At 45.1% G+C, this 12,671-nt stretch overlaps 1 protein-coding gene across 3 annotated transcripts in view; it reads left to right on the top strand.

The window, feature by feature from the left end:
• Positions 1-12,147, top strand: part of Ttc27 (tetratricopeptide repeat domain 27) — a 135,658-nt gene extending 123,511 nt beyond the window's left edge. For 2 of the 3 annotated variants that reach the window (XM_087907352.1, XM_087907350.1), the window contains exons 17-20: positions 5,248-5,445; positions 6,909-7,020; positions 10,553-10,653; positions 11,915-12,147. In XM_087907352.1, the coding sequence (XP_087763478.1) occupies positions 5,248-5,445; positions 6,909-7,020; positions 10,553-10,653; positions 11,915-12,037 (534 nt within the window). In that variant the 3' untranslated portion in view covers positions 12,038-12,147. The remainder of the gene's footprint in view (positions 1-5,247; positions 5,446-6,908; positions 7,021-10,552; positions 10,654-11,914) is intronic. The other variant, XM_087907351.1, reaches the window with a different exon arrangement.
• The last annotated feature ends 524 nt before the right edge of the window (positions 12,148-12,671 follow it).

The raw sequence follows: 12,671 nt of genomic DNA, 5'->3' as shown, positions 1-12,671 counted from the left end.
GAGGTGTCTTGAGGGGAAGCCAGAGAATCCTCAATTAGTCACGCCAAGGGCTTTCCTTTAGACACTATCAGAGGTTTGAAGCCTAGGAGCTGCAGAGAGTTGCTAAAAATAGGAGGAGGGCTGGGCCAGCAGAGGATCGTGTGTTTATGGCATGTGTGCGGCCCTCAGTGCAGTCGCCAGCACTAGGGGAAAAATAAGAGTTGATAAAAAGATAATAAATCTTTTCAAAGAAAGACAAGTGCGGCCAGCAAGATGATTCAGTGGGTGAAGGAGCCTGCCAGCAAGGCTGACAACCTGAGTACAGTCCCTGGAACCCATGTGGTGGAAGACGAGAAATGACTCCCCTGCATACTATGGCATATGCACATGTTCACGAGCGCACATGCGCTGGTACACGCATGCACACGTATTTTAAAATAAAGTAAGAGGCATGCATTTGTTCATGTGTAATATTAAGAAACAGGTACCAAGCTATGAAGAACAAGTTAGAATGTCTAAAGAAGGCTTTGGAGACTATGAAATTAAATACCAACATGAAAATTGTGCATGATACATGCACATCGGTAAATGTTCCAAGCTCTCATTAGATCGAGAAGGGTGTCCAGACCCAGGAAGTGTTGAGACTGAAGAACTCTTCAGTGTAGACTATTAGACTTAGTCTCAGAGAAAAAGGCTAACGAACTTCCCCTTATAATTGCCAGGGAGTAGATTGATCCCTTTAATGTATCATGGTACTGACAGGAAAATATCACTAGCATTGAAAGTTAGCGTTGTTTTCCAAGTATGTATAAGTAATTTAGCCATAGAAACAAATCAAAAACCCTTACCTCTGCTCTGCTACCAGCCCTTCTCTGTCCCCTATGGCCAGCTCCTGGTGAGGCGTCTGCCTGAGGCCTTGGGAACCCATGTCATTTAGTGCTGTCTGCTCTCCCACTGAGAGGCAGCTGACAGGGTGTGTGACCACGGCTGCAGATGCCTGACTGTCAGCCTCATCAGGTGCTGCTGACTGCTGGTTCCTCACCTGGTTTTGGAATTTCTTGCTCCCCTCACCAGGTGCTTCTTAGCCTCTTTCTCACCCCCTCCCTTTCCTCCTCTGGGAGAGTATCCCCAAGTATAGTCGTCCCCTCACTAATTTTCTTCTGTGTAGTAGGGACTCCCCAGGGCATCTCATTCATTCCTTCAGTTTCTCCCTCCCTTCCGTGAGGTAGGTATTTCTGAGCCTGACCTTTTAGTTCTTTTACTTCCTGGTTCAGGTCATCTCTGCTGCGCCCCTTTCCAGGTGTCCTGGTTTGTTCCCTGTTGGCTCCTGCTTTCCTCGAAATACTGCTAGTCTGACTGATGTATACTGGTGGGAGAGGCTAACACCCATGACTACAATGGAGCTCTTGCTGGTGAACTGAGCCATACGGGTGCTCACCTCTGTTCACTCTCTCCCTCCTGCCTCTAGCTGACTGCTTCCTCAGGAAGCTCCTGACTCTGCCAGACATAACACTTCCCCAAGTCCATCATCTGAGCACTCAGTTTACCCTAGAATCCGGCAGATCTGGAGGGAAGAGGAGCCAGGCATATGGCATGTGGCATTTGGGTAGTAGGTGAAAGAAGAGAAGGCAAAAATTCATCCACTTTACAGCCATCTCTGGATCTTCTCTTCTCTCCCCTTCTTCCCTAGCCGCTTCTGTTCATTGGCGGTTCTTCTGTTAGTTACCTCCTCAGCCCACAACTAGCTGCTTTTTCACGTGGTGTCGGGGGCTGGGACTTGGAGGAGCTAGCAACATATGTTAGTTTACAATGAACAATAAAACTTTCACATTGGGGGAAAAATGGGGTCAATGTACATTAAGAAAAAATGTTAATTTCTTGGAAAGGAAATATATTTAGTTCATAAACATTTGGAACTGTTTAAGGAAATGGTGAGGTTTAGTTTCAATAATACCTTAAAAATACCTTTTATTGAACACTTTTCAGAGATTTTCATCCATTGCCGATAATAGAGTAAATGAATATCTCCACATACCTACTGCCTTTTTATATAGTAAAATGGAGGTCTCTGTATATTCCTGATGGGTGCCCCTTTGGAGTATAACTAAGTCACTGGAGTCCTAAAATGTTTATTCCCTTTGACTCCACAATTTTGTTTTTGAAATTTTAACGCAAAGGAAGCTTCAGCATGAAGAATCTTTAGGTGCAGAGATGTGTACTCAGTATCATTTACGCTCCTGTCACAGCAGTGACCACACAGAAACAGCCTGTCTGACTGCACAGGAGTGTCCAATCGACTGCAGTCTGCAGGCCCGGGCAAATAGTGTGAATCTGGTGAGAGCATCTGGGAAAAAATAGAAAACTGTGGTATCGAATGTTAAATGGCAACCGTAAGATAAAATGGTTCACATGATGTATTATAGGCTTACACACAGTAGCAACTAGAAAGAAGCCCAGGCTAACATTAGCAGGGGAGAATGAGAATCTTATTTCTTCTCTCTTTCATCTGTGCTCTAATGTCTTCGGAGAAATTTTAATTAAAGTAACTTAGAAAAACAAAAATCTGTCTCCTTGATAGAGTCTGGATTTAGCAATAACAATGAAATGACAGGCGGTAACAGAAAAGCAGGGGCTGTGCTTTGCTAATTAGTATGGCACATATTTGAGAGCAGGATTCAGGCTTGCGTTGTGGGTTCAGATCCACATATCACCCCACGTGTGTGACGTTGGAGAGGTTGTTCCAGTCTTTTAATCTGCAGAATGCACAGGGCAGCACACATTGCTGGCTGGATTGAATGTGCACAGGGAACTGGGCACTTAGGAGCCGCTCCAGCCGCTGCACTGTTGCCACCTCAAGCCCAGAGCTGGGAGGCGCTCCAGGGGTGCTGCGCAAGCCTGATGCCCTGAGTTCTGTTCCCAGCACCCACATAAACACCAGGCACGGAGACCACATCTGTAACTGCCGTGCTCGGGTTGGTGGTAGAGGCAAACAGGTTCAAGAGTTTGCCAGCTGTGCAGTCTAACCGAAACGGTGGTGAGAGATCTATCTAAAAAAAAAAAAAAAAAAAGCTGGGTGTGATGGCAGGCGGATCTCTGTGAGAGCTCGAGGCCAGCCTGGGCTACTGTTGAGCAAAGTTTTACTTACTTGGCTTTTTGGGGGCCTACCACCCAGATCCCAAATAAATCACACTCCGAGACTCAGAGGCTCATTCTTAATAAAGAATGCCTGACCTTAGCTTGGCTTGTTTCTTGCCCACTTTTCTAACTTAAATTATCCCATCTACCTTTTGTCCCTGGACTTTTTCCTTTTCTTACTTCTGTATCTTACTTTCAATCTTACTCCGTGGATGGGTGGCTGCCCCTAGCATCATCTCTCCTCCTTTTCTTGCTCCTTCTCCTCATCCAGCGTTCTCCTTCTGTTTATACTGCCTGCCAGCCCCGCCTGTCCTTGCTCCTGCCCCGCTATTGACCATTTAGCTCTTTATTAGACCATCAGGTGTTTTAGACAGGCAAAGAATCACAGCTTCACAGAGTTAAACAAATGCAGCATAAACAAAAGTCACACACCTTAAAATAATATTTCCAACAGTCCACATAGCAGAATTCCAGGCCAGTCAGTCCTTAAGACAAACAAACATAAATAAGTAAACAAGATAGAGTGCAGTTAGAAGATACCTGAGGTTGACCTCTGACCTCACACGCATATACATGGTGTGTCCATCCTCCCCGTCCCCCCCACATCAACCTGGCAAGTCACTTGCTGGGTCACCTTGACAATTACTTCTGCAAGCCTTGTTTGACTTCTTTGTTTTTTAGTTTGTAAAGTGGCAGCAGACCACTGATTCCAAGTTATTGGGAGAATTTAATGAAGTCAAGCCAGAAGCTTGGTGTACATAACGGGTGCAGGAATGGAGAAGGGTGTGGAAAGCTGATGCAATGGTTGGTTTTGTTTTCCCATGAGTTTATTTGTAACATTGAGAAGTAGAGAAGTGAGCAGGGGTGGGAGGGCTGACTGGAGGTGAGTAAGCCAGTGCTGAGGGCATGCATGTCTCTGCCCTGACAGCTACGGTAGAAATGAGTGGTGTCTACATTCGCTCTGCAGTGTTCAGAGCACCTGTGTGTGCAGTGACTGTGACGTCAGCAGAGAACCTGTCCTCTGCCTCAGTACCGCTGCTTGACGCCTTCCCAGGACTCCCTCACGTACATGGATGGTGACTGCTCTGCTGCTCTCCATGCGGCTGTTTTGATTGGTCCTGGAAAATGATGCCTTGCTGTTTTAGGAATGCAGACTCTCGTTACCCCAGGGTGGTGAAACACTTGTATATAGGATTTGGTATTTCCAGCGAGTTCCTAGTGCTGACAGCTCATGGACCACACTGAGTCGCAGGGGTCTAGAGTATTCTCAAGCTAGTTCTTGGGCTCTGTGTGCCATTCAAGGAGTGGAAGATGAAGTGTGGTCTTTGTGTGTCTCCAGGGAAGTTGTCTAAGACGCACGGCTTAATGTAAATATGGCAAAGGTTTCGTGTTCTGATGTAACCTGCTGTAACCTGTTTAATCCACCAACTAGTCTTCAAAATTCTGAGGTACAGTTTGAGAACATGGTATTCTGGAAGTTGCTAATTGGCAGACTGACTTGGAGAAGTGGGAGGGAGAAGAGATGCCTCTTGAGGGTCGCATGTCAGTGCATTGGCAGCTCAGCAGTTGGCGTTTGCAGCAGTAGAACACCGCAGTGCAGGTGAAAGCCGTAAGTCCTTCACTAAGCTAGAGGCTGGACATAGGATATGTAGGGAGTGTGGACTCAAATCTGCTGCATTTGGCAGAAAAGTGGGAGAGGAGTATGTGGGCTGATGTTCACGTTGTTGACTCTGCAAGCAGGCTTCACCTTGAGACTGTAGAAAGGGGCCTTTTCACTTTTAAAGGTGTGCAGTAGGTATTGGGGCAATATCCTGGGGTTTCAGAGAGAAACCTAGCTGAAGCTCCATGTGTCAAAAGCATAGTTCAGCTCTTCAGAGTGTTCTCCAAGTGAGAAGAGACAAGCTCCAGGTACAAGCCTAGGAGCCTGGCAGGGAACATCTAGAGAATGGGTGGCGTGGCTTTTTATTTCCCTTTTAAAATGTGTAACAGTGATATCCAAATAAGGCCACAGTATTCAGTGTCTGGTGGTGGAGCGCAGCCTTTGACTCTTTGTTACTGTGTGATGGCCACTTGCTTACTGCTTTCTTCTGTGATGGCCGCTGACTCACTGCTTTCTTCTGTGCATTTTTAAAGGTCCTTAAAATTCTGGTCAGAGCAGTGGTTAATGGTCTGGCCGATCGAAGTGGAGACGTTGCCTCCAGCCTCAAAGGCAAGCTGCAGGAGTTGTTTGGCAGAGTGACCTCAAGAGTGACCAGTGATGGAGAAATCTGGAGACTGTATGCCCAAGTACATGGAAATGGGCAGAGCGGCCAGCCTGAAGAGAATGAGAAGGTTGGTGCTGGGCCTGTCCGTCCTGTGCCCCTGCCCCAGATGGAATAATAATAGCTCTGCTTTTTCTTTACTTGTTGGGGTTTGGTTTTTTGTTTTGTTTTGTTTTTGTTTTTTTGTTTTTCTTTTTTGAGTGAAGGATGAAATCAATAACCTGAAACAAAACTAATGCTTAAATACAGTGTGTGTGTGTGTGTGTGTGTGTGTGTGTATACATGTGCATACCATAACAGGTACCATCTACCTTTGGATACAGGCTCTCCTCTCCCACTGGTTTGGAATTTACCAAGAGAATTTATCCAGGGAACCCCAGGGGTCCCTGTCTCTGCCTCCCCAGTGCTAGAATTACAAGCGTGTGCTGCTGTGTCTGTCTTTTTTTATTTTTTATTTTCCCTTTTAAACATGTGGTTCTGGGGATTGAACTTAGGTCCTTGTGCTGACAAGGCAAGTACTTTATTGACTGAGCCCTCTCTCCAACCTTCAAATTCCCCCTTACGTGCTTTGAATTATGGGCATGCTAAGACTTACAACATCCATCTTTTACGTTTCATGAGTTTTCTGTAGAAGGGTCCCTGTTCTGCAGCGCCTGATGCCCGGTGCCCTTCACTCGTACTCTTTCCACAGGCGAGTGGTTAAGGACAAAACAGAAAGAGTGTGTAGATCTGAGATGCAGCTGCAAAAGAGAAAACATTAACCTGGAGACAGGAGCAGGAAATTGCAGTGCTCGTATGGCCCCTCGCAGGGGCACCCTGCCCTCCTGCCAATCCCGCTCCAGTGGGGCCCAGTGGAGCCCTGAGTTTCCAGGGTTGGAATCATTGTGTTGTGTTTCTTTTCAAAAGAGCACAGAAAATCAGATGAACTCCTTGCGTGGGTTTGGAATTAGCCACGGTCCAGCTAATCTGTGGGATTCTTAGCTGTTCTCTCCTCCGCCTTCTGTCCACACAGCTGGTTTCTACCACGGCCTTGTCAGCCCACAGAACACATATCTCATGCACACATGCACACACTCCTACTCTGTGTCCTTCCATTTCTCCTGAATTGTGTACTCTTTAGAAAATAAGAACACTCTTGGCTGTGACGTCTCCATCAGCAATTTTTAAGATGAAACAAAAGAACATTTTAAACATCTATGAATGTTTGGCCAGCCCATAACTTTTACCCAGTTCATGCCTTCCTTATTCTCTTACTGCGTCTCTCAGCTTGGTGGCTGGAGGAAATCTGTACTCTGGCCTCCCTGGTGTCCTGATTCTGGGAGTGGTGACTGTCCAGATAACATCCTTGGTTCTCAGAGTTGTTTGTTGCTATTGGATGTGCATCCTACCCCCTTTTTGATGGTAATTATAGAGATGCCTCACCATACAAATGCTTGCTTTCAGTTTGGAATTGGTTTCATATGACTTCCAGAAAGCAATTTGAAATGTGAATTCATCTTGTTATTTTGAATGTTGTTCTTTCTGTTTTCATAGGCATTCCAGTGTCTCTTGAAGGCATACAAGTGTGATACACAGACCAATTGTTGGGAGAAAGATGTTACAGCGTTTAAGGAAGTTGTTCAGAGAGCCATAGGACTCGCACATGGTATTCGATATTCATATCGTATTTTAATGCATTCTTCATTTATAAAATAGTGTTATTCAAAAACCAGGTTCCATTACAGATACTTTCTGATTGCTCCAATATATTGAAATAGTTGTATTTAGTTCAGAAACATTTCTAGAACATCTGTTATATAGTAGACACATAATAATAGACACCTAAGATAACTCAGGACAGAGGCTTCAATGCTGCTTGAGTAAGTGACAGAACCCAGTTAGAACTTGTAAGAGTGTAAAATATTTTTACTCCCAAGAAGCCTTTAGTCCACACAGAGTCTTTGTTGATTATGTTGTATTGAGAAAAATCATTAGCATTTCCTTAACTGACAGAGTGCCAAGAAAGAATCTTCAAAACGTGCAGCTCTCTGGAGTACTTACCATTCTTTATATTTTTATACATATATAAAAATGCAAAGTATAATACCTGTCTTTGGGAAATTTAGAGTCTATAATTTGGAGGGGAGGTAACCTTTTCTATAATAAAACATTTGTTTGTGAGATAAGTATAGTTCAGGCTTAAACTCTCTCGCATTACTAAAAAGTGCCAGCTAAATTCAGCAGTGCATTGCTCTATTGGTAATTGAGTGTGGGGGTGAATTACTACTCCCATTGTGGGCCTCCTGCCCCTGAGAATGACAGCAAACGGGAGCCAATGAGGAGCAGTGAGAAGACAGAGCTCTGGAACCAGGGCACTAAGCTCCAGGACCGCTGTTACTACATGCTTGCTGAGTGATGCTGAGTCAGCAACTTAGTGTCTCTGGGCCTTTGTTTGGTTGCAGGTAGAATGGGAGAATAGTTACCTGTGCTGCTAGGAAGAGTCAGCACGATCTTTCCAATACGTCACAGTATTTTACCTGTCGTTTACATGTAGATCTCTCGCACCCCCACCCTGTTTCTTCTGAGGTAGAGAATCTGGTCCATGAGCAACTCCAGAAGAGAAAAGTGAGAGAGGGAATAAAGTTTAACTGTGTAAAGGAGTCACAGGCTGTTCAGATGTGCAGAATGGGCTTAGTAGTTAGTAATTCTACTCATGGCTTTCAGACCTTTGTCGGGAAGAATATAAACATCCAGTTTCCTGGACCACCTAACTACTGGCTGGAAGGGAGAAAGTTAGAGGTGATTACAAGACTGCTTTGCAGTTTATGGTTGCAATTCTATGGCCTGTGCTGGCCTTGTGGTAGGGGAAGCCAGAGGGGTTTGGTTCTTTGCCTTTGGCCTTTGTGAACGTGGGGAGCTCCACGGATGTGTATACTTCACAGGGTGGGGTTTACTCTGAAGAATCTTCCTTTAACTTGCCCTCTCTGAACATCTCTGTGAGCACCCAGCTCTGTGATGGTCAGACAGAGAGAGTTTCAGTAGTCACCAAGCGTGGTTTTACACCTGTCCACTGTAACTGCAGGTCAGAGAAGTACCCCAGAAAGCCTGCTTCTGACAGCTTGGCACAGGTTTGAACTGTTGTTGGCACCCATAGGGTGACTGGTGGAGAGGAACAAGTGTCTGTTCTCTGGGGTCCGCACTTGATTGGGGTATGTGTTACATTCCCATTCTGCAAGCCTGCCTGAGTGTAGATGGTTCAAATTGATCTTAACCCCACCTTTGCTGCATTGTCCTTTGTGCTCCCTTCCCTTCTTTGTCTTCATCTCCCTCCACCCCAGACTCTGTTCCTTCACACACACCCTTTTGAAAAGGAAATATGGCACTTTATAAATCTTGGTGCCTGTTGGATTGCCAAAGATAAGCTTTGCCGTGGGCCTCAGCTGATAAGGACAACAAGGCAGTCCCGGAGTACGGAGACCTCTGCCCTGGTGCTGCCCTTGGTTCTTTGTATCATCGGGAGGATGGTTATTTCCAGTCTCTGCAGTTCTTCCTCCCTTTCCCTAGTCCTGTCCGTCCCCCACCCCCCATCTGAATGCCTTCTGGGAGTGAGATAGGAACTAATAGAATGTGGGTCCTTTTTGTTTCTTCAAATTGAATAAAGTTTGTTTTTTTGTTTTTTGTTTTTGGAGACAGGGTCTCTCTGTATAGTCTTGGCTGGCCTGGAACTTAGTCCTGAGTGCTAGAATTAAAGGCATGCACCACCATTGCCTGGCTTAAAAAATGAAGGACTTAAGAACTGGACCCACAGGTGCTTCTGGTATAAACAACTAGGCATTAAGCAAATGTCATACCTCTGCTGTGGTAGAGGCAGTTCTTCCTCCAGAGAAATAATCCTCAGTGTCTGATCGGCTGGGCCTCTGAACATGGGCTTAAAGTTAATAATCAGTGTGCACCCACCATGAGGCTATTGAAGTCTGATCATTATTCTGAAATAAATGCATCAAACCCATTTCCAGTTGGCCATAGATACTATTAATTAATGCAAAGCAGTCTTGTCAGGCCATAGGTTGTTTCTTCCGATTGCTTACAGTTTGCACCTGTGGTCTATGAAGTTGTAGTTATAAAATAGGATCTGCTTTTGAATTTAGTGAATATAATTTCTTTTAGTCTGTTGTTTTATGCATGGATGCTTTTCTGCATGTCTGTCAGTACACTGTGTGAGTCTACAAGAGGGCATTAGATCTCCTGAAACTGGGTTCCGTATGGTTGCGAACCACTATCTGGGTCTGGTAATTGAACCCAGGCCCTCTGGAAGAGCAAGTGCTCTTAACCCTTGAGCATCTCCCTTCAGCTTGTGAGCATAAGCTTTAAACATGGAAAGATCCCAGGCGCCATTAGTGTGGAAGTCTTCACTTGTTCTTACTAGGCGTTCGCAGCCAGCCTTCCTACAGGGAGGCGTATACTTGCTCCCTTCAGAACTATAAGTCTTAGAGGAACAGGCTCCCCAGAGTGCTGGAGGCAGAGTTTCTAGGAGCCAGCGCTTTCCCTCTGAGCTGATACCAGATGTGGCCCGGGAGCTCAAGTACCTGGCCTTGGTCACAATGCCTAAATGAAGACATGTGGATTGTTGATGCCAGTTCTCCCAGAATGCTATAAAATTGATATAAAAATGCAGCAAGCATTTGAGCTTGGCGCATCTGGCTTGTCACTTTGTGGGCCAATGAGATCAGCAACCATGAGTCCTTAGTGACTTGGGACCGTGGACAGCCACACTGAGATGTGCAGCATCAGTTTTGATCCTCTGAGTGTGCCTTCCTTTCGATTAGGGTTTCTTTTCTTTCCCAATTCACTGCTGTGCACATTTGTATGCGTGTGTATGTACCTGTACATACATATGTGGGATCCCTGCCTAATGTAACTCATCTAATGTAACACACATTTTCTTCAAAATTCTCCTTAGCCGTGTTTGCCTATTTAAAGAAGGATGAAGGATAACTGGAGTGTAACTCAGTGGTTGACAGGTGCTTGTCCTGCATGCTCAGGCCTGGGTGTGAGTTCCCAGTACCACCAAGCAGAAGGCGAAAGGAGGGATTAGGGGTGTGAAACTTGTAAAGTTGAGTATTGCAGATGTGTAGTAAACAGCTGCTTTTGAGCCCTGGATGATCAGCTCTAGTGTGCTCCCTGTGTTTGTTTTGCAGTGGCTATGAAATGCAGCGAGAACAAGTCCAGCCCCCAGGAAGCTGTGCAAGCACTGTCTTCAGTTCGGCTCAGTTTACGTGGTTTGTTATCCAAAGCAAAGGTGAGAATGACCTGAGTTCATCAGAACTGTTTTTAAAAAGGTTCTTCTTATTAAATCCCAGTGGATCATTCAAAACCAGGAAGGATTGCTTCTGCACATCTCCTTGAAAACATGTTTTAATCGTTTTGTATCAGAAAAAAAGAAAAAATACCTTTTGTAGTTTTGAATTGGGTTTGCTAATCTGAATTGCACTTTAGAAAGTGAAAATGAGTAGAGCTAACCTTTAAAGCTTGAGCAATCTTGGTTTGTACAAGTCTGTCTTCTGTCTTCGGAAAATAGGATGGAGAGCCCCCCACCTCCAATTAAACGAAGAACTGTCTTATCAATACAGATAACACTCAGAAATGGTAAATTTGTAGGAAATTTAAATGGACTCTCACAGGTCTTTCAGGCCACATCCTCTCGGGGCAGAGTGACCCCTCTGTCGTCAGATCCTTGTCATCGTACAGGTCGCTGCCAAGGTTGTCATGAGGGCTGTGGGTGGAGCTGTGAGTCAGATTTGCTGCTCACCAGCTTTTTCATTCTTTGTAAGCCTCAGTTTCTCTCTGCTCCTCCTTACCTCGGTGAGAAGGAATGCAGGTCATCGTGAATTGTAAGCACTGTGATTCCTATTGGAAATGCGCTGTGTGTTTAGGTTCTTTACCTAAAAGATGTATTTTCTACTCAGCACACTGCAGCAATAGTTAAATCAGTCTGTTAGGAAATGCTGTTCGACAGTACAATCTACTCAGCTTGGATGAGAATAAATCATATGTCATAGCGAGACACATGAACATGTGTGCAACCTACCTCTCCTCCCTGCCCATGTATGGGTGTAAAATCCTGAAGCTGTAAAATCTTGGTTGCCCGGTTCCTGACTCACCAGGCAGGCACAGAAATAGAATTTTGTTTAGATGAATGATGTCCATTCATCCAGATACCATGATCGTATAACAGTGACAAAAGCAGTCAACATGTAAGGCAGTTGCCATGAAGAACAAAGCGAGAGGCTCAAGGCCTAGGGCACTAGGCAAGCGCTCTGCCTCTGAGCTAAAGCTCGAGATCTCTTGAGTCCCTGAGGCCAGGCACACTGTTTAGATTTGTTATTCTTAGGCATGTACCTTTTTGGGGTCTAAGCAAACACTGCCTTGCTGCTGTACTGTTGGTGGTAGCGTCATGCCAACAGCACTGGATGCTATGTTGCTGTGTTGATTCCATGCTATATCTAGACTGCTTGGAAGAAATTTTCATCTTTTGATGGTCATATTGTTTCACATTGCAGCAGAATTTTACAGATGTGGCAAGTGGAGAAGTCTCTGGAGAGCTCGCCCAGGAACTAGCAGCTCTGAATGCCCTGGAGGCCGAACTGCAGGACCTCAGCAACCATCTTCGGAACCAGTACTGACTGTGCTAGGGACAGCTGCCAAAGGCACCTTTGCCTTCTCGGATTCCTCCGTACCTGAGTATCTGAAACACAAGATGCTGATTTTTAAAATAAATTTGTTTGCTGGCAAACAGGCGTATTTTGTGCTGTTCTCAGATCTTTGCAGTTCTAAAGTTCATTAAACAGAAAGACTGTTTGTACTCTTGTCTAGTTATTGGTAAGTTAAGTGTCTGCGTTCTTGAGGTACTCCAGCACAAGGGGCCAGCACAGGGATCATTCTTGCTCAGCCTACCATGAGTGCATCATTCTTTGGAAAAACTTGTATAAATGTTTGGGGGTTGGGGCACCCTCAGACACTACAAGCTTGTGGAATCATTAGCTTGGCTACATTACTGTCCAAAAATGATAAAAGAGCGGACTTGGCAGTGAAGACATTTACACTTGTTGAGATTCTGTGTCACAGGCACGGGCTTGTCTAAGTTGGAAGTGTGAGTGTGGTTTAACTTCCAAACTAAGAAAATGCAAGAAAAGAAATGATACACCCAAATTACAACTCCATCGTTAGCCACTAGGAAGCAGGCTGTTAGCTCTTTATGGTATATACTGCCAGCCCCAAAGAGGTTGCTTAATAAGATACAAGTGGTGCTGCCATATA

Source organism: Myodes glareolus, chromosome 6 (assembly GCF_982192425.1).
Source record: "Myodes glareolus chromosome 6, mMyoGla1.1, whole genome shotgun sequence".
NCBI classification, from domain to species: Eukaryota; Metazoa; Chordata; class Mammalia; order Rodentia; family Cricetidae; genus Myodes; species Myodes glareolus.
This window is presented reverse-complemented; position numbering and strand designations above follow the sequence as displayed.